Consider the following 27,200-nt stretch of genomic DNA (forward strand, 5'->3'; position numbering starts at 1 on the left):
AAGAAACCATTCACCAGTTGTACGTTCCAGGAGTTCCATCTGCTTCCGTTATCTAGAGCTGCAGTTGCTCAAGCACATTCCCGAAGTGATAGTAGCGCTGAATGGACGTTGATCCTGACCAGTTTGCACCGCCTGCTCCTGCTTTCATGCACCTTGAGGGAGCATGTTTGACGCGCTTCTTGTGCAGGAATATGCTTACACCCCGCTCATCCCGTCGGGTTATGTTCAGCGGATAAAATCTCGGTCAAAGTGCGGTGTGAAACAATTACCAACTAGGTCATACGCAGTGGGAGTCTTGGGTTTGACGGATCCACGCTCAGTCCAGACGACCTTCTTCGCTGTGGACCAAGACCACGAGTATCATGGTCAGAATGCAAGATCAGCCGAAGACAAGGGCTGGCTGTGGCTGTCAGGACGGAGCGTAATCTTCGAAGCAGTGTCAGAGTATAGAGCACGGACCACTGGGGACGCCAACCTCGCTGTAGCCTTTTAACAGCAAGAGAACTCTGCCTCTTGATGTGCTCTCCCACTCTGTCCATAACCTTGACCCTGTTCAAAATTGCGGGCTCGGACATATGGAGCATTCTCTCCCGGAGGATTATCCTCCAATGCACAGTCGGCCTTCCTTTCCTGAAGATAAAACGTCACAATGGAACGTCGCTTAGAACCAGAAGGTATGGGAATCGAGAATGGGTTATGCATTGCTCGGGCTCGAGACTAATCATCCAGCGGACGTGTGCCACCTCATGCTTTGATCATTTACATACATGCTTGCTACAACACACAGGTGCCATCTAATGGAGGTTTTGAGATAAGATATTTTCTGCTGCTGGTGACCCTGTCATGCGACAGGCTCGAGAGATTGCTGTGTAACGTGCTGATACAGTGGCTTTGTTCCCACTCGTGATGAAGTTTAGGTTCATTGATCGTGTTGATTGAGGTCCATGCCCGGTCTTGAGAACGACACATCCTCGAGAGGTGCGTTCAAGAACGACTCTTGTTCAACTCGCTCTGAGCAGTGGCAGTCGGCCCACCGGCAACAGGTCTGGCACCACCAGTCACCTTCTTTTCTCCCTCAGTGATATCGTGGAGGGTGTCATGGTTGATGGGTTCATTGGCATGCTTCTGGGCTTGAGCGGTTGGGCCACCAGCAACAGGGTTGCCAGACCCTGTGAGGCCTTTCTCGGCGTCTGTGATTTTGGAGATGGTGCTACTGTCTAGTCTGCCCGTTGCTGGAGTGTTTTTGGTGTCGGGAGAAGTACCATTACGTTCTTGGGCAAGGATAGATTGAGCGGTAGACGTTGGACCACCTTTGATACGATCTCCACCTGTTGTCTTCTTCTCGCCTTCCGTGATGTCGTGCAGAGTTTGGGAGTTTATGGGCTCACCAGCGTGGGATTGGGCTTGAGCTGTTGGACCTCCTTTGACCACTTCGTCAGAGCCGGTGACTTTCTTCTCGGCTTCGGTGACCTTGGAAATATTCTCGGAGTCGAGGACCGGATTGGAGGCCATCCTGAGAAGTGTGGAATGGAAAGGTCTTGTCAGGAATGAAGTATTGGGTGACGGCGGGATCGTTTTCTTCAGTAGAGACCTTGTTGTAGCTGAAGAGGTAGTGGTTCCGGAGAGAGAAGAGAAAGCACAGAGGAGACGATGAGAGGAAATGAAGGGAGACATCATTTGTGACGAAAGAGCAGGAGCTTTCTACGAGATACCATCACCTGAAGGCAGGAACCTTTCACTTTTCAACGCGACTCGGTGAAAATTGATTCAACCCCATCTGCCAGGTCTGGGATTTATTACCTTGAGGCTATCAACATGGCGCCGATTACCTTTGGTTACCTGGAGTGATGCTGCTGTTGGAGGCATCATTGACTCGGAAAAAGTTGAGGAGGATTGTGGACCTATGACTATCTTTCACTGATGATCCTTACGACATGAACTCGATGCCAGCCTTGTAGACTCCAGCCAATCAAACGAGGCCAGCCCGCGAGCATTGCTCGGCCAATGATCAACCGCTCGTGAAGCGACGCCTGGATAACACCGTACATAGTGCTCCGTACTCAGCAAAGAAATAAGTGCGAAATAAGAGACCACAATATCCACTCGCAAATAATATAATTCAGGCTAGGCGGGCATGCCAGGAGGATGAAGCTGCCTTCTTTGAGCAGACAGCGAGATATCGCCCTGCTAACATCTATCCTCCGCAGTTCTCACCCCATTTGGGCCAGCTGTGCTCGTCCTCGTCACCGGAATCAAGAAGATGGACGACCACCTTCCTCGCAGCGCTCCTTCTCCGTCCTCAACCGACCTCCGCCAAACTATCCTGGCCATGTCCCACTTACCAGTGTCGAACGTGTTGGTCTCGCAGTGGGAAGTGCGGTCGCCTCCCTAATCGACCCTTACCGGCACGATATGATTGCGGCATGCGGAGAAGCCACAGCGCAACCATTCTTTATTTCCTGGCTGCGCAAGCGAATGCTCTCGGACCCCACAGGCAGGCGTATATTGCGAGACCGACCGCGGATAACTTCGAAAACGATGTCGCTGGAGAAGCTGCGACAGTTGCCTGAGAACAGTGTTGGGAGAGTGTACGCCGCGTGGCTCGATCGGGAGGGAGTGACGCCAGACACAAGAGACGCAGTGAAGTATATTGACGATGAGGAGGAGGCATACGTTATGCAGCGCTATCGCGAATGCCATGATTTCTACCATGCCGTGACGGGGCTGCCGGTGTGGGTGGAGGGTGAGCTCGGGTTGAAGGCATTTGAGTTTGCCAATACCGGACTGCCCATGACTGGGCTCGCTTTAGCTGCAATGGTGCGACTAAAACCACTGGAGAGACGAAGGATGTTCCAGACTTTCTTGCCCTGGGCGTTTGCGAACGGTTGGAAGAGTAAAGACCTGATCAACGTCTATTGGGAGGAAGAACTCGAGACCGATGTTGCGGACCTGCGTAACAGACTGGGGATCGAGCAGCCGCCTGATCTGAGAGCCATCAGGAAGAAACTGAGGGAAGAGCGCAAGGCGGCAAAGGCTGCCTCGTCCCAGGCACAGACTTGAATACCAAAGCATGATCATTGGGGGGTATCATATGCAAACGCTCGAAGACTTTTGTTCCGTGGCCCGTCAGGACTCCTTCAACAGGTCATCCAGGTCGTCATCGTCCCAACCGCCTCTTCTCACGACTTTCACGCTCTCCATTGTCTGGCCGGTCTGCTTCTCATGCTCGGACAGGCTGGCCAGCATCTCTTTGAGTTGAGTCTCGGTGACCTTTTGCCGTAGTTGACCTGCCCGGGCGAGCATGATCAGGCGGTTCTCGACATCGGTGGCGCGTGACTCTTTGACCATGCGTATCCTGCCCAGACGGTCTGCCGCTTCGGGCTCAAGGATCTGAGCAAGCATATGCGAGCGCGCCTCTGACTCTTGTTTCCTGCGGTGGAAAATCAGCCGTGTCTCTTGTCACCATGCCGCATGTCTAACCTCGCCTGTTCTTCCTCGCCATTGTCGCCTGATCCTCCACCTTGCTTCTGCTTTAATTGCGCGAGACGCGCAGCGCGAATCTAGTCATTTTTAGCAAGTGTCAACAACCGAATGCGCCAACGTACCTGAGCCAAGTCGTCGTCTGCCATGGTGACCTTGAGCAGAGTCGAGTTTGAAGAATACTGTGAAAAGTGGGATGCGGGCATCGCCAGTGGCAGGCGGGGCAGCACTGTAAATGGTCGGCATCGGCGACCCCAACATCTAGTCCAGGCGCTTCTACGCAGCAGTTAGTTTTAGGTAAACCGCCCGTGGCGTGGAGAGCCACAACAGCCCAAATCCTCCGGAGCAGCTCCAGTAACGGCGGCGTCATCATTCACCCATCATTCAGTCGCCCGCAGTCGGCGGCCACTGACCGTCTTTGACCAAAACCTCTCAGATACTCGAGCACCACAGTAGGATCTGCTCCTTCTCATGTTACATACTGTCCATAGGGCGGCGCCAGATCTTCTCCAAGGTCAGCTCAATCTCATCTGACTTTTGCCTCTCCTAAATCTCACGTCTTGCTCGCTTGTTCCCCTTCGGTTATTCGGCTGTTGCACTTCTGGCTCCAAGTCGTGTTTGCTCGCCCACGTTGCAGGCCTTGTCTGCCACTACGACGCCAGCAGCTACCAGCATGTATTACACAGCAGCTGCATAAGACAACTCACTCCCGCCTGGCTTCGCACCTATGAATGCGTGGGCAGTGCACAGGCCCTTCTTGGGAGGTGGCACGTCTACTCATTCGCGGTCACTCTCTCTGGGGCCGCCCATGACACCCTCACCACGCAACCACCTGTCCAAAGCACAGTCGGCTTCAAGCCTACGGACGATGGCGACCATCGATGACTCTCCACCTGAACCCCCAGGGCGACATAGAACCTCTCCGGAGACCTCCTTCCGAACTATCGCAGACCCGAGAAACGCGAGCGCTTCCGACATTTCTAGATCCGCCTCTAGCTCTTCAAAACACGCCGATGTTAATCCCGAAGTCGCGGCACTGAGCGACAAACTCATTAGTGCTATCAACCATCAGACTACTCTGGACGATACCCTTGCGCAGACGAGGCAGGAACTGGAGGCATCAAGGGCACGCATCGCCAAACTAGAAGCAGAAGCCAAAGCCTACGAGGAGAGGATATCGCGAGGAGAGCTTCTACCCAAGGCGAAGCTCGATGAGGACAAAGACAGGCTCATTGCGGAGCTGGCAGAGGAGAAGAAGCAGAAGGCTCAAGTGTTGCAGGAAAAGCGCGGGATAGAGTCAGAACTGGAAACCTTGACGGCGTCGCTGTTCGACGAAGCAAACAAAATGGTCGCCTCGGCCAACAGGGACCGCGATGCTATCGAAAAGAAGAATCAACAGCTTCGCGACCAAATCAAGGATGGCGAGGCCGTCATAGCCTCCCAGACTGAACAGTTGACGGAACTGAAAACACTCATGCAGCAGATTGGACCCGCCTCCGATTACCGCAGAGAAATTGACTCACCTCGTGTATCACTCGCACCGTCAAGTCCAGGTGTGGGCCGAGAAGGCAGCGACCTTGCGCGTCTCCTTGAAGCCATGAACCTTTCACCAGTTACTCTCGGACACGGTGAACTCGTGCCCAGTCCTTCTACACAACTTACCCATCTTGTCAAACCACTCTGCAGGACCGATATCCCGGCCTACGAAGACTTCAAAAACCTTGTACAGTCGTCGCACTTCCGCTCTCATAATCCGTCACACACGCCTTCCAGAGCTGGGTCTGGCTCCTACGGCGGGCTCAATGTAATGGGTCTCGGATCATTAAGCAACAGTTCTCAGACAAACCTTTCACAAATCTCTCAGCCAGCCACCTCCAAACTCGCCAATTCCCCGAATTTGCCCGGATCATTCAGTCCCAACCCGGATCCTAAGGGGCCGGCACCCCTCAAGGAGACCAAGTTTTTCAAGCGTCTCTTAGTCGAAGATATCGAACCTACGCTGCGGCTCGACAACTCGCCGTCACTTTCTTGGCTGAACAGGCGCAGCATACTTGCAGCGCTAGGCGAATCAACCCTGATTGTAGAACCTATACCTGAAGCGTCGATGAAATTGTATGGGAAGTATACGCCTTGTGCTATTTGCGGCGAGAATAGAAAGCAAGATGAAAATCCTCGAACGCACGCTATGCGTGTCCGCGAAGGCGAGGGCGCCACAAAATGGTGTATATGTACCCTCTGTCTGGAAAAGGTACGCGGAGTCGGCGATCTGGTAGCCTATATACGCATGGTCCGCGAAGGAGTCGTCAAGGTTGGGGACAAGAAAGATGAGGAGGACGCCTGGGAAGAACTTGTACGGCTGCGAGAACGCCTGTTCTGGGCAAGGATGGCCGGTGGCGTGGTGCCAGCCTTTATCCCGACACCAAAACAAACACCCGTGGACGGTGGAAAAATGAGCGCCGAGCTCGAGCGTCTAGGAGAAGACAACAAGGAAAACAGTACACCTGATAAAGAGGTAACAACACCCCCAGAACAGATCGCAACAGAGCTAGCCGACCATTCTGAACGGTCGACGCCCGGCACCGACGAGCCAGAGGATGAATCGCTGGATGAAAAAGCCGCGCGTCTCCAGCTCCAAGATGGTCTGGACGAAAGCCTCACCACGTTCGAGAACGTTCAAAATAAAAGAACCAGCCTCGGCACTGGCCAGGCTTCATCCACCCCTCCTGCGACGCCCACACCGCAGAGAGGTCACCCCAAAAAGGACTCCGTTGGCGGCATCAGCTTCCCGAAAATCAACATTCCCAAGTTGCCGCAGGGATTTTGGGAAAGCCAGGTCAATACCTTACACTAGACCTGGAGAAGTCATGCAGGTAGAGCTACTACGTGTCATGTGGATGGACGATGACCCAGAAGGGACTTTTGTACAGTATTTCAAGACGCGAAAGACGAAGGACAGCCCAAGCGATGGCTTATGTCTCTGTGGAAGCGGTGGAAGCGGTGGAAGCAACTCGACGTGCACGACCAAGTTCTATGAGACTTTCAATCCGAACAAACGCCGTGCTCGCTGGTCTCCATACCCTGGGCTTGCTGCGCTCTCTACCTTCGTGAGGGCACTTCTGTACAACATACAAGCGATATTAATATTTGTTTACATGACAGGACAGGAGGACATGACAGGACAAGGTCAAGTTTACTATTTTCAAAAGCAATGTTCTTCAGCCGCTTGGGGCCAGAAACTAGAGCAATACATTACATGAAGAATGTGGTTCAGGCGGTAGGGGGAGTTGCGTGGATGGGTGGATGGATGGATGGGCTTGGGGGGCCCAGTCACGAACTCACGCACACGTACGTGCGTACATACATACAGACAGTACTGTGTACATACATAATACAACCGATCACGCTGGGAAACATGGAGCCCGAGTATACCTACGTACATGGCTATCCCTGAGGCGGGACTGCCGTGCCTACGTGCGTACACATGCGTCCGAGCCACGTGCGCACAGGGTGTAGGTACTAGGTAGGTGAGTGAGTGTGTATAATTGTCAGGAGCCCAGTCCCTCCCTGCTCGACCCCTAGGCGGAGACTTCTCCCACCGCCTGCTCGAAGCCCACCGGTTCCTAGCCAGCCCACCGGTCGTCACACTCAGGGCTTCACGCTGTCAAGCCAGCACCCATCATAGGTACGCCGCTGCTCACATGTCTTCCTTGACTTTCCACGGCTCGTCGTCACACGCGAGCTTGTCCGACGTTTGGGGGGGAGGGGGGCTGCGGCCACGAAGATAGACGGCCCCGTGGATGACTTTTGGCGGCGTGCCGTTCCCAGCAAACTCTTCAGTGTAGGGTGTTGGGAAATTGCCGAATTGGGATGCATAGTGAATCATCGTATTGGGGTCGCGTGGGCGAGGATGCCGTCCCGGATTCCATGGCCGTCCTCCCACTTGACCGCGTTGAGGAAGATTCGGTTGTTGTGGATGGCGTGCGGGAGGTCCATGGGAGGCTGTGGTGCCGCGGGTTTCGCTGGCTTGTGCTGTGGCTGTGGAGAAGTCGTCCATGTACGATGAATGGATGCACGCCTGGGCGAGCGCTTGGGCCATGATGAACGGCTTTGGGCGAGGTCGAGGCCAAAGTTGAAGGTGGTTGAAGGGGTGGTAGTTGCCTCAGAGGAAGCAGGTGAAGAGCGTACACGCAAGGGAGTCAGGCGAGAAGACGTATTCGTTCAGGGTGGCGGGCACTGACGAGGTTTGAAAGTCGGCGGCTGAACAAAGTAAGGAAGTTGGTGAAGTTGTTGGGGTTTCCCGCTCGTGCTTTGAAATCTTCTGCCTCCCGGAGCCGAGAGACCGTGTCCTCATCCACAGGGGGTGGCAGTCGTTGGTACTCTGCATTCGTCGTACTGGTTCTGTAGGGTTTCTGCGTCGGCGCCAAGACAGAAGGAGGCGAGATGATGGTGGACGATTTGCTTGTGTTGGCCAATTTCATCAAGGTGATGTAGTGGTTTTCATGGTTCCGCTGGAGCAGGGACGTGATCTTTTCGACTGAGCTTTGAGAGATTGTTGGAACCCGGATGATTGCTGGAGATATTGACGTGAGGTGCACTGTGGAGAGTGTTGCCGTCGCCGTCGCCATGGTCTGTCCTCGTTCTTATCCCTCTGCTTCGGCTGTATGCTTCGCTCCCCGGATGAGGGTTATATGCCAATTGAATGGTTGGCGGTTGTGAGTGTACGGATTCACGGACAAAAGAGCAGTTACACCAAGCTCTCGGCTGACAAAAAGAAACTCGGTGACAGAGAGAACGAGACCGACTTCGTTTGGGATGGTGGTCGAGGTATCGTGAGCGGTCTTCTTTGGGTAACTTCCATCTTTCGAGCGGATCTTCGACATTGGTAGAATACTCGGGGGGTTGGACAGGGTTCTCCTCGTTCTCACTCTGAAGTGAGCCAACGATGGCCAGGCTCAGCTGAGAGGGGCATGCCTCATCCAGAGAATTGGAGTATGGCCAAACATGGCATAAAGGAGTTATCCAATATGAACAGCAAATCCGTATCGAGATAGCAGTAGCTGCGCCCAGGGATTCTGTATTCCTACCCTTTACTTCGGCCTTTGCAGCAACACCTCATTACGTCTTGCGGCACAAGATCTCACCATGTGGGATACCAAAGAATGCGTCTTCATGAGTCGGCCAAATCTTCCAGGCTTCAGAAATAACCTTGATCTCATCTTCCGTCGCAAAGCCCTCTCTGACAGCTGTTCCCATGAAGCCAGGCTGTAGGATCCTGCCGGACCAGCTTTGAGCAAACTGAGTCACTCTTTCTCCGTTGTATCTCCAGGTCGCCCACGTAGCAGTGATTTCGCCGGGTGCAAAGCCAGCCTGTCGCGCCCAGACATGGACATACCGCCCAGCGTTGGGCTCACCTCCGTTCGTCTTGGCAACTTTCTGGTACAATTCGGCCCATCTGGCGACCTCGGCCGTTTCAGGATACCAGGCAAAGGATTTGTAATCTGCATCCCGCGCGGCGACGATGCCTCCCGGCTTCGCGACTCTTCGCATTTCTGTTAAGATTCTGACAGGGTCTTTAACGTGTTGCAGAACTTGATGGGCAAAGACAATGTCAAAAGAGTTGTCGGAGAACGGGAGAGCATTTCCGTCGATCTTCTGAAAGGTGATGTTTGTCAAGCCTCTGGAGGAGGCGAACTCTCTTGCTTGCTCCAGGACAGATTCCACGGCATCACCGCCGATAATGTTGCCTTGCGGTACAAGAGCCGCTAGGTCGGCTGTGATGGTGCCTGGACCACAGCCGACGTCGAGGATATTGTGATTGGGTTGGATATGTGGTAGAAGAAAAGCTGCAGAATCCTGAGCTGTTCGGCGCGCATGGTCCTGTACCACGGACTTGTGATGTCCGTGGGAGTAGATTGCTTGTTCTTGGGCCATTGTCAATGTTGAACCAGGTTGGTGTCTATCGAGGTTCAGAGGCGGTTTCCGAAGGACCGCGGAGGATTGCGTCCTGCAGAGCTGTTAGAAGAGATTAGAGTTACAGTGCCTCAGTAAACTGGTTGCTCGCTTGTAGTGCATATATAGCCGAATGAAGACGTGACAGGGATATGGCCGATATCGGCAGTTGTCATACCCAGCTTCTGGGATTTGCACGGCTGGCGAAACGCCTGATTCTACCACTGCTACTGGTGACTCGATGCGGGGAGAGCAATCTAGGAGTGTATCCTTTTCCCTCTGACCGTTGCGCAGCCAGAACGGATATGGAGGTCAACAGCAGCAGTTTGACTCCAGATAATGTTCATCCATTCTTTTGCCTCCGTACTGCCGCGGACGGGGGCATTGACGATGAGAACCCCCAGTCTTGGAATGAGGGAAAAGAACAGGAGTTGAAGGTGATTATGATAGAATCTGCGTAGACGGAATATGTTCGAAGCCGTCAAGTATGTAAGAAACTACGGTCACTATGTGGTCACGTGCGGTGCCGTCTAAGTTTCCATCTACGTCAGACGTCTCACGTGACCTCTCACCAACACGGAACAATTCGCCCGCAACCTAAAAGCGGCGTCACAGAGCCTCCCAGCAACCGGGTCAAACTTGGCAGCAAATAGTCGCCTGCCTCTCTTCTCTATCACTCTCAATATCGCAGGCAGTTGTCAGTGCTTGACAGTATCCGGCATGTGATCGTCAACGGGTCTTCTTATACCATCGGGTATCTTATGTGAGGGGCTGTCACGATGTTGTTCCTCTTCGTCATCCTGGGGTTTGTTAGGAGCATCCTTCGGTCTTTACTCGTGCTTGTCTGGATCGAGCCATGGACCAAGCTCCAGGTCAATGGCGACGCGCCACCGTTGACCTATGAAGCCTGGTACGACGAGCAATCCGACTTTGATGCCATTCGAGGAGTGGATGATTGGGCTGTAATGGATCGCCATCCTCGCTATGACTGGCAAGTCCTCCGGACAATGAAAAAGGATCTCGAGCGATGCCGAAGGCTAGGCGATGAGAGAGGATTGTGCAGTCAATTACGAGCTCAAAGCTCGCGCAATATGTGTCGGGTTCTGTCACCAGCGCTCTACCGAAGGTCTCATATCCAGACCAAGAAACTCATTCATGACTATGTTCAGGAAGTGCAACAGTGTATCAGGTACCTTGGGGAGCGAACCGGGGTCACCAATGGAGCTGCGTCTGTTGTTCCAGCCCAGGAAAGGCGGCAGGTCATCGTGGATATGCGGACTACCCTTGGCCGTACGAGCCTGGTACTCCAGGGAGGTGCCATGATCAGCATGAGCCATTTAGGGGTGGTGAAAGCACTCTACAAGCGACAGCTGCTTCCGAGGATCATCACAGGTACATCATCCGGAGCTCTGATTGCTGCACATATCTGTGTCACCAAGGATGAAGATCTTCCGGGAGTACTCGAGGCCACTCATATCAACCTCGACGCCTTTCTTCGTTCTCAGAATAACCAATCCGCAAGTGGCGCTTCGTCATGGCTTCATTCTTCATTCTTCGCAACAATGCAGCGGCGGTACAGGCGATATCGTACCTCACACCATGTATTTGACATCGACGTCCTCAAAGAATGCACCCGAGACAATCTTGGAGATATCACTTTTGAAGAAGCATACCACAAGACGGGAAGGATTCTCAATATCACTATCGCCATGTCCGAGGTGACCGGTACGCCACAGCTCCTCAACTATCTGACAGCCCCTCACGTCCTTGTGAGATCTGCGGTGGTGGCATCAATAGCCACGTCGAAGGCGATGTATGCGCCAGTCCAGCTCCTGTGTAAGGATCCGGCAGGCGACATCGTTATGTACTTTGCTGCCGACTTCTCCGAGAAAGACCACGACCACCGCCAGTCAACGGTGCATCCGGAAGCGCCGTTGACAAGGATAGGAGAACTCTTCAACGTTAACCACTTCATAGTGTCACAAACCAGACCCTATATCGCCCCGTTCATCCAACTGCAGAAATCTGCCGATCGTCACCAACCCTTGGGCCTGTTAGTTCGCTTCACCCTGTCAGAATTGCGGCATTGGCTCGAAGTATTGAATCGGTTCAACATGCTGCCAACTTTCCTACAGCGGGTCTTGATGGATGAGGTCGTGCCCACCATGGCATCGTGGTCCAAGGTGTCAATCACTCCCCAGATTGGGCTCCTGGACTTCTTTAGAACATTCGATACCCCTACCCCAGCGAAGCTGCAGTACTGGAGTGCCCGGGGAGAAAAGTGCACGTGGCCCTACATCTGTGAGCTCAAGGTCCGCTGCGACATCGAGCTTGAGCTTGATGCGGCCTATACAAGTCTGCGTCGACGCGGAGGGATGGGATCGACGATTCGGCATCGAGCGGACCCCTAGAGGCTAGACCTGGGACAAGCGAGCGACACGTCGGTAGAAACTATGATTGGATGCTCGCTATCGTTCGGCTATCCCACGCCATGTGGCTGTGCAAACGTCGTGGCGTTTTCTCGATTCCATGGCCGATCATGGCTTGCAAAGTGACATCATTTCTCGCGATCGACTGGGCACGCCGTTACGCCTGCCATGGAGGAGCAGAACCCTGAAATAATGCCTGCGGTCTGCTCCTCCTGCTGCTACGTCGTCGTCCTCAGCTGACTCCCACTCGGTCTGAATCTCGTGCTATACGGTGCCTGCACAATGTCCCGCGCAGTAGACTCCAAGACGCCCTCGCCCACACGCGACAAAGAGAAGAAGCACCGGTTTAGTCGCTTACTAGGGAAACGGGAGAAAACGCCTGAGCCAGCCCCCGGAGCTGGCCTTGATTCTGCCTACGGCAGCAGCGAAGCGAACAGTGGAGAGGGGCCCCAGGGCATCATACCAGAGAATGAGAGACACACCAGCGACATTATCCCGGCTGAAAAAAACAGTGAAATAGCGAACATCGATCAAGACCGGAACCTTGCTGTGAAGCCGTCCACTGGGGAGGTCTTCGATGAGGATACAGGCGAGGTCGTCACAGTGGTGACAACCACGGTACGTGTACTTCAAGTGTCTACGTGATACTGTGGAAACCACGAGGCTGATCCAAGGCTGTAGACGACCACGACGACCACGACGACCACGAGGGGCGGCAAGAAGCATCAAGATGTTCAAAAGGATGTCAAGCGCGAGGTTCAGTCCGGTCCGGCGCAACCGCCGCCGCACCTATTGGAAATGCCAGCTGGGCCTACAACTCCCGAGCCAGCCAATTATCAACTTGCTCCGACAACGACGAGCACCACTCACCAAGGACGACCGCCCGTGACCAGTGGAGGAATGCTGGCGGCCGAACAGCCCCGTATACCCGCGAAAAGCCCAAAGCGGAGATCGGGCGATTTTTCTCGGGAGACGACTCGAGATGGATACCCCATTGATCTTGCTCCCGTAAGCCCCGTCGAGCCTCCGTTTTTGAGCCGCGATAGTGGCACACCTCCCGCGAGCCCCTCGAGGCACAATTTCAGCTATCCCAGTCGATCGTCCCTCAAGACGGCCGAACAGCCACAACGGCATAACCAAACCACCATCAACGACTTGAGAGCAGCAGCCAAGGGACTCCATGTGCGTTGAGAAGCGAAACCATTGATATGAGTGTATGACACTAATCGGGTACTCCGCAGGGCGTGGGCGAGACTCTCCGGGGCACTCTGAACTCGACGATCGACCGCCGCTTTCCGTCGAAGAACCCGGAAAAAGCCGCCCGAACCAATGCTTACAACGAGGAGATCCTGGAAAGGGGCCGTACCGAGATGGAGGGCATTCCTGGCGGGTGGCCTGCACACGAGAACCCCGAGTACCAGCCGGTGCCTGTCCACGACACAACCACGTTACCACAGGAGACGGTAGCTCCAGGGACGGCGAGGGAGGTCTCGCCTACCACAGACGAGAAGTCAAAGGGGTTGCGGAAGCTGTTCAAACGTAAACCTGTGGCTGAACAAGGTATGCCCAGATGATGAATGGATAGAGTGACGATTCAAGTGCGTGTGTTTTGCCTCCTCCTCCTCCCCTCGACACACATTCCCTGTCCGTCTTGCTACCATCATCCGATACCGGTCGTCATATAATCCCGCTTCGCATCGAACGAGCTAACGCCGTCCTGATACAGAGCCGGTCCCAAATAGCAATGCGACTGTCGGGCGTTCGCAGCGATACTTCTGAATTCGAGTTCAGATCAAAAGCCTCATGTCCCACTCGACGCCAGAGTTACGGATGGCGATAATTTACGATGTCTCCCGATCTCTATATTAGCGAATTCATGTCCCGTGTCCCTGTCCACCTGAGCTGATTGTTGATAATCCATTGCCACATAATTAGTAACTCAGACCTATCCAGTCCAGCCCCGTTCATGCAGACCTCGTGGCCACCAAGACCCAAAATCTAGTCTCTTCTTCAATTGACCCTGCCGACCCGGCCATGTCCGTGAACCGCTGGACGAACAAGTCCCTGGCTTGCTCGCGGATGTCAGCTCGACCAAAGTTACTAAACATAGCCTTGCCAACCGCCTGATCGAATATCTGCCGTGCATCGTCCACATGGTATCGCGTCTTCGCATAAGCGTCTGTCTCAAACACGGTCTGGACATCCAATCCCGCATGGACCGCCAATCTCTCGAGCTCGCGCTGCGACCGCAACAGCTCAGAGTTCCACGGCACCGATTCACCCACCCGAGACGCAATGTCCGAGAAGACATTCATCACGAGATTCGCGTCCTTGGTCTGCACATCCGTGACGAGCCGGCCGCCCTGGGGACGGAGCAACGCCTGCCAATTCCTAACGGCCCGCAGAGGGTCCGGCAGCAGCACCAGAGCCGACGCGCAAGTGATGACGTCGAACCCCTCGGCGCCGTCCGGCAGGATGTCGTCGCGAATGGCGGCGAGATCCGAGATGTCGTGGTTGAAGAAGCGCACGTCGTCCAGACCTGCGGCTGCGGCCTTGCGTCTCGCGACCGTGAGCATGCCTTCGCTGATGTCGACGCCGACGACGTGGCCCGCCCCCGAGACTCGGCGCTTGGCTTCGAGCGCCACCAGCCCGGTCCCGCACGCGAGATCGAGGAGGCTTTCTCCGCGTCGCAAGCCCGCCCACTCGCAGTAGTCCTGTGCTTGTTTGATGTGCACTTCGTTCTCGTCGTAATGCTCACTTCTCTCGTCGTACATTGACCTGACCGAGTCGAGGTGCGGTTGGGACATGGTGTAGCGTCCGTTGCGCTTTTCTGCTAGATCTACCGTGTACTGTGTACGTAGGGCGTCCGTCAAGGCGAGAGAGCCTGGCAAGAACCCGGCGAATGATGAGGATCGTGTGGGGGCGGTAATCAGAACGAATGACGTCGGTCATGGCTATCTGCTTGGAGTATTCGTACTCGTACTCTGGACAGAGTATCGCAATTACGGCCTTGGTTGATATGGCGCCACCTCCACCGTCACGATTGGTGTTTCTTCGGGGTGTCTTGCAGCATGCGAGCTCTGGTGAGTCGAGCTAGGGGGACTCGCGTTCGGTGGCAGCAGATCACCACACAGGCGATATGTAGCAAGGTCTCGTTGCTGGCGTGGCCTATAAGTAGCGTGTAGCAGATTTCAACATTGAGAAGTGAGAACACCCCAGAGCGCTCGGGGGCGAGTAAACAGCCTGGTAGGGCCACAGTAGTCCCCAGAACTGTAACTTTTATTTCTTTCCAGGAGGACGGATAAAATCCGTATGAGCTGGCGATTCACTCCAACGTTATTCGATCTGCAAGTCAATATCTTTCAAACTCATTGTGCAGGGACGGAGTACGGCTCCGGCTCTGTGCTTGGTAAACACGGAAAGCACATCCAAAAAGACCGATCGTAGCCGTCTGAGCCGCCAAAACCCGACATTGACGATATCGAATTCCTGACCTTGAACCCTAGCCTCAGCACGAAGAAGAGCTCCAGCATTCTATCGAGCTGCCTTCAACTCCAGAAACCGGCGGAAGCAATGTCATCGCTGAGCGCCGTGTCCAGGACGTAAATGGGCCGAAGCATCCCTGAAACGCCTCAAGTCTGTCACTACGCTCGCCCTGATCGTCTGTACATTGTCAGCGCCCCATGCTGTTCTGTGCGGTGATACACTGTGGATATACCGTCCATCAGGTTGCTGCTTTGGTGAGCATCTAAATCGACAAGGTCATCTGTTCTGGAACGCTGGTAAAATGGAACGCCTTGCGTATCTCATATTACAGTCCTAGTAACAACAGAATTTGGCAACAATCCTGGGCGGGCTTCGGGATCGGCCTGGCATTAGCAACTGTGACTCCATGCGGCTGCGCTCTCTGATAAGCCCTCTGATCTGCAGCACCAGGCTGTCGCCGTGTTAAAGCCCTTGTGGCCCCTCATAGCTTCCCGTACATCAGACTCCCACAGTATAGAGGCTACGACGCAGTCTCTTTACTCTTCCAGAGAGCCACAGGACAGAACTGGCCACTCTTGTAAGAAAGGCGTCTTTCGATAATCAACCCGATTGCACCGCGGGCTGGTGTGCGGTTGCCACCTTTGGGCGGCCGGTTCCAAAAGGAGAACAGATCGCTGGATGGCGTGGTTGTCAAAGTCATGGATGTTGCAAGAGAGGGCATGATTCTGACATTGTTGGGGCGAGTGCGTCGAGACAGTTCAGCACTAGTGCATGCTCGCTTCACCGGCCGATAAGCCACCGTTTCTCTGCTGCCAGTCAACGGAATATTCGGAGCCGGATATCAGAAATGTTCGATTCCAGCTTCACATCCGCCTGCACAGCAGCATGATCCTGGTGCAGTCCCTTAGCATGAAGAGAATTTTCTGGCTGTTTGGCGGTGATATGGCCCAAGGATTGCGAGTGGGTAGGACTACCGTTCGGTGAAGACGAGCTGAAGGAGACTTCAGGGCTGACTGACGAACATCGCACTTCCACAGTTAAGCATCGTACGCTGCTCATCGTCGAAGTTAGATAGAGATGAAGGCTTGTGTCGCTTCTTTGGTAACTTTTGCAACCCTTGCCTGCCAAACTGGATTAATACAATCTTCTTCTAGAATTGCTTGATGAGCAGCAGTCGAACGGATTGTACATTTTCATCTGGCAATGCTTTCATGTCTGGTAAGCAAAACGGACCCTACCATGTTGTCGAACGGAAACCGCAGAGAGACAGTCGCAACAGCACTCATTGCCTCAATGGGCTTCTGGGAAGAGTACCACGTAGGATGAGTGACTGGTGACGGGAAAGTGAGAAATTCGGGTACGTACCGCATCGCCAAGCCTTAGGCCTCCAACTCGCATCTCTGACGAGGCTGAAAAGGATGCGCTGACGAGGCTCGGCTGAAAAGTCATGACGAGATTTCCCACCTTGCACACTCTTCCATCCACACAGCGACCGTCGTCCTTGAACCTACGGACCAGCAACCGAAGTCCGATCATCCGCAGCGTCCGACCTCGCCAATCTGAGCGATCCGTTGTCTTCCCCGGTTGTGACTGTGCCCCTTCAGGTCTAGGTCACCACTGCCGGGATGTTCCTGCAGACGGATTCGGTCTTGAACGAATCAGCAACCATCATCCTGGCCTCGATGCTTAGCGCGATCTAGTATTGTGGCGAATTTCGATGTGGACAAAGGAGCTTTGACTTCTTGACCTCATTCCATCCGTCGTCATGATCTCACAGGACGCATCGCTCGTTGATGAGAGGCCTGAACTGACAGGTACTGTGCCAGGGACAGGCAGGCTCCGCCAAACATTGTCACCCGGGACACTGGGTGGGGACCCAGCCCGCTCAACCTGGCTCCTCTATGTGCTCGAGACACCCACGTCGAATCTCCTCAGCCGTCTGTACGGGTACCTGCTTGGAGTAGACCATGCCGAAAATGCAGCTCAGGCTCTTAACACAGTCCGGGGATCATACAATGTACCATTTGATGCACTTATCACTATAACTATGGTGTCGGCATATCCCAATATGAATTTGGGGCTTGCATGGTGTGTTCCTGATGCTGCCCCTGGTCATGACGTTATTGCCTCCGGTCCATTGTCAGATAGCGGGACCATTGCTCCATGTCAGACGAGTATTCGCCCAATACTCTTATGATGCAGATAAACGCTAGTCGATCGATCGATCGATCGATACAGTTGTTCAGGACTGCTCCACGCGGCACGTATCGACTTCAACTTACGCGTAGGCCGGGGCCCCTCACGGCCGTTCAGCCCACAAAATACAAGGTATGAGGACATGTCACCAAGGGCCGGATGATTGATGTGGCGTCGTTAATCAGCTGAGGGGCCTGATTCACCTCGCCGTGACTCCTTCTCTCGGTTTGATGCCAGACGTCGAAGCACGCTCCCACACTATTGGTGTCTGAAGTGATCATCCTCTTTGGTCCTTGGACATTCCGATCCGGGATCGTTCTGCAAGGCACCAGGCACCAGATCTCTGGCAAGCTGATGGCACGCGGTCAAACAAAATGGCCCAGGAATGATGAATCATCACTGCCCCGTTCCAGGGCCGACCTGCTCCTGTTGATGATCTGAGCTGCAGACTCGATGATGAAGCTGAAGCATGACGAAGGCAGCGACCATACGAGTAACTGCATAGATCCGAGCTGAAATCACGACGTCACAATCTTGAGCATGCCTGCATTGGATTTCGTCACCTCTGGCGGCCGTGAAGGGAACAGCGGGTGAGGTCCAGCGGTGTGAAGGCAAGTACGGCTCGATTTGTCTATATAAGACGACTGCTTCCCTCCCGAAGGAGCACTTTTTCTCATCAGCATCAACAGCAATCTCTACACTGTCAAACAAATCTCAATCAAACAAAGTCATCTCGACAAACCTAAAACACCAAACAAACAAACATGTCTGACTACAAGCCAACTGGTGCGTACACTTTGCCCAATTTTCGCTCTCCCTTCACCATCACTTCAATGTGACTTCTCGGCCTCCACTCCTCCATTACACCACATCACATCATGCTACCCTCCACACTTGCCCATCATTCACAACACCCTCACTCCACGTCAGACCTGTCTTGTGCTCGGTCTTTGCCCTACTCATTCTCACCCTCACTTCCACATCATGCCCTACAGACCTTCCTTCCCCCCTCACATTCTATCTGACATTATAATTCATTTCCACTAACATATCCACAGAGCACGACGGTCTCCGCAAGGACGGCCAACCCGACAAGCGTGTCCAGCAGAGTGAATTCGCCCACGGCAAAGTCGACCCCGTCGAGGCAGGCAAGAAGGGTGGCCACAGCAGCGGCGGTGGCACTTCCGACTCCAGCTCGGGAGGCAGTGACGCTCCTCAGGGTGCCGCGCACCTCGGTGGCGAGGGTCTTCGCAAGGACGGCCAGCCCGACCAGCGATTGAAGATGAACCAGGACTCTTGAGCACCACGTGATGTGATGGCAGTGGAGGGGAAGGAATGGGCGTTGGCATGACAAGTGGGCAAGGATGGAGGTCAAGGAGTTTACCCAGTTTACCAAGGATCTGGCCAGGAGTAGCAGCTCATCGTGAGAGACTTTGTATAAACTAGCACGAGCAGTGGCGGCCATAGGAGTAGTAGCAAGAAGAAGATTCAATCAGGAAGAACTGAAGAATCGGCAGTATCGACTGATTAACCGTAGCCTGCTGAGAGATTGGCGTCGTCACAAAGTCAACCTGCGTGTAGTCGATACACTAACATTTATCCTCATACACGGAGAAGTTTGGGGAAATAACTGTGCGTGCCTGATGGAATGGACTTTGTGCCAATCTTCACAATAGCGGGCTTATCAACTGATATGTAAAGGTCGTCAAATCCCATGGATAGTCTTCGGAAACCAGTTTGAACCTCCCTGGGCAAAGGTCAGAAGTGTGAGGAGGCAGCATACGTAGTTGTCGGGTCCATTGATTGGGAGTCTAAATTACGTGGGAATGTCATACTGCCCCCAGCTCACACTATCTTTGATCTCATTTCCTTGGATGTTCTCATTTCATTTCCCATGGTAGCCTCTCATTATTACATTTATACGTTTCGCTCAAAGTAGCAGGGTGCCTCCCTTCTGGTCCGTGTGAGCCGTCCTTGGCCTCGTGCCGTGCCCCTCAAGGTCTAACTTCATGCCATGAACCATATCGCTAATCCATTTCTCTCAAAACATACAACGCCGTCGGTCAGTTTGATACGCTCAAAGAACAAAGTTCAAAATTCATATCCGTACACCTGTCAATATTTTTGTTGACAGCAAGGGGGTATCTTCGCAGCTGCTCAAGCACCGTTGTAGTCTTGAGGAGCCGTGTTTGCAAACACGTAAGCCTTCGGCTTCTGTTGGGCGAGCTGTTGGGCAACATGTGCGTGCTCTTGTTTTTGATTGGGAAACTCTTGGATGCAGAACTCCATTTTCTTTTGGTCGAAATGAGAATCAAAGTCTACTTCGGACTTGTTGTCTGAACGTAGGACATACTGCTGGATTTGGCTGTCTACAGCGTCGTAGTGCTGCGGGAAGCCCACAGACGAGATATAGGTGACAGGGAATGAAGGAACATCCGGCGACGTCATCGGAGCATCTGACCAGCTGCTATTGGTAAGAGGTCCAGCAGAGTAGGGTGGTGTGTAGTCAGGAAAAGTCGCATATTGTGGAGGCGCGGAAGCTGGAGGCATGAGTGATTGTTGTGATGGCCCTCTGCTCATGAAGTTTGCAATCATTGGTGTAGCTGGAGGTGATGCTGTGGTGATAGAAAGATTCTGAGGCGGTGGCATAGAGTACTGGTTAGACATGTCCATGTTCTGTATGAAGAAAGGATTCTTCTCAGGTTCAACCGAGCTGAAGTCGTGCGAGACATGATCCGGCGATAACAGGGGTTCCGGCATTTCGGTGAGCGGCGCTGTAGCAATGGCTTGCTGTGCCATCAGCTGGTTGAAAGCGTCAGCCTCGGCAAAGGTTGTCGCACACATGGGGGACCTCTGAGCTGAACTAGCTTTACGGATGCCAGCGTACCGAGAGTGCAGGCTTTGACCTGCCGACTTGACGTGGCGGACGCTGTGAGGACCTTGGGGACTCATTATACCTTGGCGAAAGGTGGGGGAAACAGAGGTCATTGCGCCGTATGAACGACTCCGAAGCGACGCAGAAGTCAGTGCAGCTGGTCGCGGTCGCTTTCGCCGAGCAGCAATGTCAAGGGGGCCGCTCGGAGGAGGACAAATTGATGCTGCACCATAGAGTTCCGGAACAAAGTTGGGCGGTGTTCCTGCGAGGGCAACGTTGCCGAAGGTGGCTGAAAGGTCTTCTGTAGCCGAAGGGCGTCGTGATCCGGGATAAGAAGGCATCGAGAATCCAGGTGAAGGCAAAGCTGTCATCGGATCGTTCTGCTGATGCGTGATGCCTTTCGGTGTGGCCAGAGGCTCCTGGAAGTCTTGGGGCGTCACCACAAACGAGTCCTGTGCGTAATCCACCACTGGGTCGATCGTAGACTCCTGAGCTGGCGCCTGGTCAACGATGTCATTCCCAAAGCCGAAATCGAACGAAGTGTCCTGAAGCGTGATGGGAGATGGATACGCCATGTAGTTGGCGTGCTGGCTTCGCCAGGCTGACACATACGAGGCTGACGGGGTCGTTTGGTGATGGTTGAGACGCAATGGCAGCTGCATACCAGGAGCCCGTGCAGGGATCTTTGGAGGTGACATGCTAACTTGGGCTTGGCCTGATAGATGAGCCCGTGCTGCCTTGGCTTGCCCAAGTGCTCTCTGTAACGAGTTCCAGCTTGCCTCTTTCGAGTTGTCAACTGCCTGCACGGGAGTGTCCGGCGTCTCAACGGCTGATGTTGAGTCTGTCGTCGTCGTCGTGCTGGATGCTTTCGTGGGCGAAGCAGAGCCAGTTGGGGAAACAGCTTCTGACCTTGAGTCCTCGGATGACTTGGCATCTTTCACGTCCTCTGCCTCTTCGTCCCCCTCGGGTTCGTTCGATGGAACATTGACTGAGGAGGTTTGAGCTTCATATTCCTCTTGTCGTTTCTGCTGCTTTGCTTTCGCTCGTCGGTTCTGGAACCAGTTCTGTTTCATTGTCAGCTCAGAGCAGCTACTTCGTTGTCTTCCACACATACCCCAACCCGGTTGAGAGTCAAGCCTGTCTGTATGGCTAATTCTCTCTTGAGCTGCGAGCTCGGTTTGTGATTCGCCTGGAAATGGGCCTCGAGGACCTCTGCTTGTTCCTTGGTGAGTCTTGGGCGAGTTGAGATCTCCTGCGATTCCCCCATATCGTCGTGCATCATCCCTGCCTCCATGAAATCCGCGTACTCTGCTCCGGCATAGGGCATATAAAACTCATCGGGGGCTTGCTGAGGGTGAGCGACATAGGTGTGGTATTGGTCGGGGTGATAGAAGAATTGGGGTTGAGGCTGAGGAGCAAAGGCAAAGGCGTTCTGCTGCATATACGCCATGTTCATTTCAGCCGCGAATGATATTTGCTTTGGTCGAAGTACAGCACCGGCACCACTGGTATCGTTTTCTTCAGGTATGCTCCATGTGCCGAGGCCAGCACATGAGATGGAGCAGGATCGGAATGGTGGAGCAGTCAGTTGATCAATATGTGCCGTGCTGTTCAAAAGAGGGAGCGGTGAAGCCAAGTATCAGGATCTCTGCGGAAGAAGAGTGAGTCGGAACTGGTAAAGAGTGACTGAGGGTGAGATAGTCGAGGTGAGGTGACGCTGATCTGAAGTCGAAGGAAGGAGCGAATGGTCGAACCGTGAAAAGAGGAAGGAATGAAAGATGCCTCGACCACAGGAATCGATAGGCTTCAAGCTTGACGATGGTGACGAGCACCGAGGAGCAGCTCTCTCGGCTCGTTGTAACGAACGAAACCCAGCGGGCGATAGAGTGATTGTTGATTGCGTCGATAGTGATAGACTAAGAAACAGGAGCGAGGCAAGCTGGGCGGACTCGGGGATTTAGACTTGAGGCGGCGCCGCGAGGGATCAGGCGAGACGTATCTTAACGAGGTTCCAAGGGCCGGGGCAAACGGCAAAAATATGGATCGAAGCGTCGAGGCTGTCTGAAGCCGGGAATACCACGATGGAGCGTGTAACGAGTACACTGGCAACAGCAATTTGCAGAACCAAAGTTTGTCCTCGTGGTGAAGCACGAGAAGCAAAAGGTTTGTCACGATAGATTGTGCGCTTGGGATCTTTTTGATCAATCGCGACGAGAGGGATACCGAGCAGGTACACGACTCACTTTCTTGCAGACAACAGACAACAGAAGCGGCACACTCCCCACTTGCGACAGTCGTAGTGGAGGACCAACAGCCGTCAAGCTGGCAAGCCAAACGACAAGGGCTTCAGAAGACCCATCAGGCGGAGACGAGCCAGTCAGCCACTGCGGAAGCCAACGAGTGGAGCGCCTCTTAGCGGCGACCATGATGATGACCCCTACCAGCGTCAAAGACAAGCACTTTCGAAGGAGTCGGGCTTTGGATGTGAAAGGTTAAGCGCTGGAGGGTGAGGTGAAAGTGAGCGACGAGACTGAGAGGGTGGAAGTTGCAAGCCGCGCTGCCCTGCGCTGCGGAACAAGGCGCTCCCGCATAACTCGAGGGGACCAGTCACTTTCTTCCATCACTGAAACCGCATCATCATGCAAGTGACTCCCCCTCTCGGGCCCTCTCCCACAAAGGCGCTCACCACTATCGTCAAGACACGGCGCCAGTAAGTCACTCTAGAGCCAGCACGGGAGATCTCATCACTCGCGCAGGTTTGTCCTGTGAATGTTCCAATGTTGATTTGTTTGTCCACCAGTTCTCCCTCGCCGCCGTCTGCGCGTAGTCGACAGCTGCCGCCTCTCCCCGGGGAAGTGTCTCGCTGGCCAAGAGGCCTTGTTCGGCTTGGTCGGGCGCCAAATATGCAGGAACAAGAGTGGATAACCAGGAACCCCATGCTGTGAGCCAGCCAGTCCGCGAGGGCAATTTGAGGAGGGCGAAGCGGGCTAGGTGATCGATGGCGGAAGAGGGACAAGCCCCTCCACTCGGCTCATTTAGGCAGAACTCAGTCGCGAGCATTTCTCTTGCCCCTTTCAGGCCACGGCGGTGTCAGATCTAGCCTGTTCTGTCAGGGTTTCAGCCCAGAGGGCGTGTTGTGCCACAGTCATACGCCGAACGGGAATGGACCCAAACAGTCTCTACCAGTCAGAAGAGCCGAACCCGCTGATATCTTGTTGGAGAGGTGTTTCGAACGAGGATCAGCCGAGATGACCTGTGGCCGTGCTCTGGCACCAAGACGAAAAATTCGCAGAATGAAAGGCGAGAACCACAGCCACTTGGGGCTTGTCTATCGTGTCTGACTGCTATCAGCTTGTGCACGCCCAGTTATCACCAACGCGTCGGCTATCCAAGTCGAATAGATGACGCACCGGTCGACTGCGGCCGCTCCGTGAACTCTAGCCAAGCAGAGATTCAACATCTCCTCACTTGCCCGAAAGTTACAACCTTATGCACAGCGAGCTGCAGTTTTCCTGTCCCTTTGACACGCGTTTTGTCGAGGTAACGGGTGACGGGCGTCACCTCTCATGGCCTGACTTGCCACGGGTGAAGGACGGCTACCAGTAGAAGTGGTTCGCGAAACCGGCCCGCGAAGAACATAGAGTCTGCGAGGCATATGATCCGTCCTTGGCTTGCGATACTTTCTGTGCCCGCGCGAACCCGTGATGATGGTTACCCCGGTAGACCCCTGTCCGCAGTTGACAGACGCACAACACAATTTGTACCTGCAGCTGTGGCGAAGGAGCCCACAAGTGTCAAAGACAGCTGAAGCGCACTTTGCCGTCCACCTGCGGCTCCGTCCAGTCAGCGACGACCATGCCAAAATCACCCTATCACGCAGCTTGCATCACCAAGTTGCACCCGACATCCACTCACACATGACGGTTACACGCTCAGGCACTGGACTGCATCTCCGTCGCCCTGTTACACGTCCGCTTCCAAACGCGCGACAAGAGCTCTTCTGGACTTCGAGCACGTCGCGGACTCGACCTTATGCAGGGGGTGCTTCGATCATAGGCACGGTCTGAGCGGCTGATGCAGCATCTGAGAGTGTCTCGAAAATGCGAACTGACGCCTCTTGACATTGTGGGCCTTGCAGGTGTGCTGACAGATGCAAGGAACACTCAGGCTTCACCCAGGCTTGGGCAGCACGAAATCAGAGACACCCAATTTCGCATGGCCCACAAGAGGCTAGCCTGACATCCTGACAGCGCAATCGCCTACTGTGGACTTCTACACAAGAACCATCCCGCGCTCAGCCTCGACCACTGTCGGTCCGCGTCCGTCGCCTGCCTTGCCATCCACCACCACCTGAACCAACCTCGCGTGTGTTTCTACCGGACTCCTTTGATCTCGGTAGCGCAAGCTGCTCCCAGTCCTGGTCCAAGTCGCTTTTCTAAAGCTTGCTTAGGCGATTGATGCCAGCAATTATTCTCCGGGCTCTCTAGTAGAACCGACGGGCTGCTCGCTTGTTAATCCCCGGGCCTTGCGCGTCTCTGGCCACGTGCGATTCTGGTCGCCGCTCTCGGGCTTCAGCCGAGCCTCGTCATGCTCAAGGTGCCGCTCAGGCTGTTTCCGCAGTCCGCCCCTGATGTGTCTCGCCTCGATTCTGATTTAATTTTCCATCAACTCTGGGCTCAACCAATCAGATCTGCAAGCGGCACCTGTCGTGGTTCGCTCGAGTCATGGCTCCGCATCTTCCCTCCCTACAGTACTATGCATCTTGATCAGACTTCAAGTGTCTTGCACTTTGCTTTCGCCTGTCGCGGTCCTAGAGGCTCTGATTGCTCGTTGCATCTGGGGTTGGGGACGGAACTAGATTCCTTGGGACACAAAAACAGAAATAGTCTCAAAGCTTTTCCGCATCTCTGGAGCAATGCGGCAAAATGTTGCCGGTGTGTAACATGTGAGCATGCACGCCCACGAGCACTCACCCGCGCGAGCTTGACGGCACGGCAACACTAAACTTTTGATACACGAGGATCCATCCTCGGAAGCAGCAACACTCACGGCTCATACAATTGTACACGCTTCAGACTCGTGAGTCGATCTCCAGAAGAGAACTGACCATGGCCGGCGCATCTCCCACCGCTGTTCTTGTACAAAACCTGTACAAAATCCCGACGGCAGTGTGGTGACCTGGTCTCATTAGCTGGTTCTTTGGCAGACATGTCCTCGTCTTCCCACTTCCGAGGGTTGGAGCAGAAGCGCCAGAGTACCCGACGAGCTGCTAACTGCATTAGGCAGGACTACAGCTTCCATATGAGGCGGGATCAGCGTCTTATAGGCCGCGTTTCCACAGTGCTTCCATTGGGCCTCCGACTTCTCACTCGATTTCGAACAAGGCCAGACAGGTTTCGCCTGTGACAGTCATGTCTTCCGCTGAGAGGTGCCTCTGAAAGCTCTATCGTACTGAACTTGCGGTGCCCAAGTCCGTCAGTTCTATCGTCTATGCGAACCCGCCCATCTTTCTTTCCGTTTTCCACCCGCTCCATACCGCCAACGCCGCGCTGGAGAATGCTCGTGGGATCCGCTGTGCGAGAGAATACCACCGCATCGTACGCTAGTTGACCAAAGCATCACTGATGACAATCTCTACCTTCCCATTCTGGAAGTCTTTGAGCTTCAGACTGGTCAAGTCTCGTACGATCCAATCGGCCCCGGCCCCTTTCACCTGCTCGAGGGTATGTGTGGTGGTTAAGCCAATGACCTTGAAACCAGCGGCTTTGCCCGCTTGAACACCAGCAGGAGCGTCCTCGACAACAAGCATCTCTGCAGTGTCAGGCAGTCTCAAGCGCTGTCGACCTAGCAGGTAGCAAGTTGGATCGGGTTTGCCGTTCTCTACATCCTCGGCCACGACCATTGTGCGGGGATGTGCAAGGTTCAACACCTCAAGCCAGCCGTTAACTAGGCCTCTCGTGCCTGATGTCACTACCGCCCACGGAGCATTGACATCTTCCAAACTCTCCAAGAGTTTCCGTGCACCGGGAATCTCCACAGCATCGTGGCCGAATTCCTTGGGTATTAGGCTTTCTTCGTGGCTGATATCTGGACACCATTGTCAGTCACGGATTGACAAAGACCAAAGAGCGATGGAGTCCTACATTCCCAATTTGCCTTGGAAGGGTCATACATCTTGAAGACATCTATGCTTCTTCTGCCGTGGGACGTCGCCAAGATAACGTTGGGGTCTACCCCCATAAGGTTCCCTTGTTTGTGCCAATGCTTCACGATAGCGGGTGTGCTGTCTATAATAGTGCCTGTTCTTTCGTCAGCAAGGAGTTCTGCTCTCACGCGGAGCGTAATAGGAAGTCCCACCATCAAAATCAAACAGTAGACCATGGGCCGAGACGACCTCGGGTGGCGCGGAAAAGCTGTGGTCGTCGATCGAACCCATCGTGAGATTTTCAGTCTACTCTCCAAAGTAAGATGATCAATGTGTCAATGTTCGGCGAAGTAATGAAATCTCTATGTCTATAGCCCACTTTATCATCGATGTCTCCAGGGAATTAATCTGTTATATACTCCGTACACAGCAAGCAGGCTTTTTTATCTGAGGGATTTCGGTTCGATTACCTCATCGGGTGAGCTTCCGCCTAACAAGGCTGAGCGGCGGTGAGCGAATCGGCTTTGTGCCGACGATCTGCCGACGCCACGACGCGCCACATTTGCGATTGCGGGCTGCGACTTTTTTTTTGATCGGAAGTCTAGCAACTATCATTGATCTCGTTGAAAACGGCCCTCGA

General features: G+C 54.0%; 12 protein-coding genes across 12 annotated transcripts; 5 read left to right on the forward strand and 7 right to left on the reverse strand.

Moving 5' to 3' along the window:
• Window positions 1-984: 984 nt before the first annotated feature.
• On the reverse strand, window positions 985-1,512 carry G647_05761 (uncharacterized protein; the record flags this gene model as incomplete). Its single annotated transcript, XM_008730087.1, has 1 exon — window positions 985-1,512. One exon carries the CDS (start codon window positions 1,510-1,512, stop codon window positions 985-987), a length of 528 nt encoding a protein of 175 aa, XP_008728309.1.
• A 633-nt stretch (window positions 1,513-2,145) lies between these two features.
• Window positions 2,146-3,060, forward strand: G647_05762 (ubiquinone biosynthesis protein COQ4, mitochondrial; the record flags this gene model as incomplete). Its single annotated transcript, XM_008730088.1, has 1 exon — window positions 2,146-3,060. One exon carries the CDS (start codon window positions 2,146-2,148, stop codon window positions 3,058-3,060), a length of 915 nt encoding a protein of 304 aa, XP_008728310.1.
• Window positions 3,061-3,126: 66 nt separating this feature from the next.
• G647_05763 (uncharacterized protein) lies at window positions 3,127-3,629 on the reverse strand (the record flags this gene model as incomplete). Its single annotated transcript, XM_008730089.1, has 3 exons — window positions 3,127-3,430; window positions 3,481-3,560; window positions 3,606-3,629. 3 exons carry the CDS (start codon window positions 3,627-3,629, stop codon window positions 3,127-3,129), a joined length of 408 nt encoding a protein of 135 aa, XP_008728311.1.
• A 719-nt stretch (window positions 3,630-4,348) lies between these two features.
• Window positions 4,349-6,331, forward strand: G647_05764 (uncharacterized protein; the record flags this gene model as incomplete). The annotated part of the gene is made up of 1 exon (XM_008730090.1): window positions 4,349-6,331. The coding sequence occupies one exon, from the start codon at window positions 4,349-4,351 to the stop codon at window positions 6,329-6,331; it is 1,983 nt and encodes a 660-aa protein (XP_008728312.1).
• Window positions 6,332-7,676: 1,345 nt separating this feature from the next.
• On the reverse strand, window positions 7,677-8,105 carry G647_05765 (uncharacterized protein; the record flags this gene model as incomplete). Its single annotated transcript, XM_008730091.1, has 1 exon — window positions 7,677-8,105. The coding sequence occupies one exon, from the start codon at window positions 8,103-8,105 to the stop codon at window positions 7,677-7,679; it is 429 nt and encodes a 142-aa protein (XP_008728313.1).
• Window positions 8,106-8,595: 490 nt separating this feature from the next.
• G647_05766 (uncharacterized protein) lies at window positions 8,596-9,411 on the reverse strand (the record flags this gene model as incomplete). The annotated part of the gene is made up of 1 exon (XM_008730092.1): window positions 8,596-9,411. The coding sequence occupies one exon, from the start codon at window positions 9,409-9,411 to the stop codon at window positions 8,596-8,598; it is 816 nt and encodes a 271-aa protein (XP_008728314.1).
• A 797-nt stretch (window positions 9,412-10,208) lies between these two features.
• On the forward strand, window positions 10,209-11,840 carry G647_05767 (uncharacterized protein; the record flags this gene model as incomplete). Its single annotated transcript, XM_008730093.1, has 1 exon — window positions 10,209-11,840. The coding sequence occupies one exon, from the start codon at window positions 10,209-10,211 to the stop codon at window positions 11,838-11,840; it is 1,632 nt and encodes a 543-aa protein (XP_008728315.1).
• A 300-nt stretch (window positions 11,841-12,140) lies between these two features.
• G647_05768 (uncharacterized protein) lies at window positions 12,141-13,432 on the forward strand (the record flags this gene model as incomplete). The annotated part of the gene is made up of 3 exons (XM_008730094.1): window positions 12,141-12,476; window positions 12,540-13,040; window positions 13,100-13,432. 3 exons carry the CDS (start codon window positions 12,141-12,143, stop codon window positions 13,430-13,432), a joined length of 1,170 nt encoding a protein of 389 aa, XP_008728316.1.
• Window positions 13,433-13,822: 390 nt separating this feature from the next.
• Window positions 13,823-14,665, reverse strand: G647_05769 (uncharacterized protein; the record flags this gene model as incomplete). Its single annotated transcript, XM_008730095.1, has 1 exon — window positions 13,823-14,665. The coding sequence occupies one exon, from the start codon at window positions 14,663-14,665 to the stop codon at window positions 13,823-13,825; it is 843 nt and encodes a 280-aa protein (XP_008728317.1).
• Window positions 14,666-18,304: 3,639 nt separating this feature from the next.
• On the forward strand, window positions 18,305-18,840 carry G647_05770 (uncharacterized protein; the record flags this gene model as incomplete). The annotated part of the gene is made up of 2 exons (XM_008730096.1): window positions 18,305-18,326; window positions 18,599-18,840. 2 exons carry the CDS (start codon window positions 18,305-18,307, stop codon window positions 18,838-18,840), a joined length of 264 nt encoding a protein of 87 aa, XP_008728318.1.
• An 857-nt stretch (window positions 18,841-19,697) lies between these two features.
• G647_05771 (uncharacterized protein) lies at window positions 19,698-21,865 on the reverse strand (the record flags this gene model as incomplete). Its single annotated transcript, XM_008730097.1, has 2 exons — window positions 19,698-21,479; window positions 21,530-21,865. The coding sequence occupies 2 exons, from the start codon at window positions 21,863-21,865 to the stop codon at window positions 19,698-19,700; spliced, it is 2,118 nt and encodes a 705-aa protein (XP_008728319.1).
• A 4,152-nt stretch (window positions 21,866-26,017) lies between these two features.
• On the reverse strand, window positions 26,018-26,851 carry G647_05772 (uncharacterized protein; the record flags this gene model as incomplete). The annotated part of the gene is made up of 3 exons (XM_008730098.1): window positions 26,018-26,502; window positions 26,559-26,714; window positions 26,773-26,851. 3 exons carry the CDS (start codon window positions 26,849-26,851, stop codon window positions 26,018-26,020), a joined length of 720 nt encoding a protein of 239 aa, XP_008728320.1.
• Between the last annotated feature and the right edge of the window lie 349 nt (window positions 26,852-27,200).

This window comes from Cladophialophora carrionii, assembly GCF_000365165.1.
Source record: "Cladophialophora carrionii CBS 160.54 unplaced genomic scaffold supercont1.4, whole genome shotgun sequence".
Classification (NCBI taxonomy): Eukaryota; Fungi; Ascomycota; class Eurotiomycetes; order Chaetothyriales; family Herpotrichiellaceae; genus Cladophialophora; species Cladophialophora carrionii.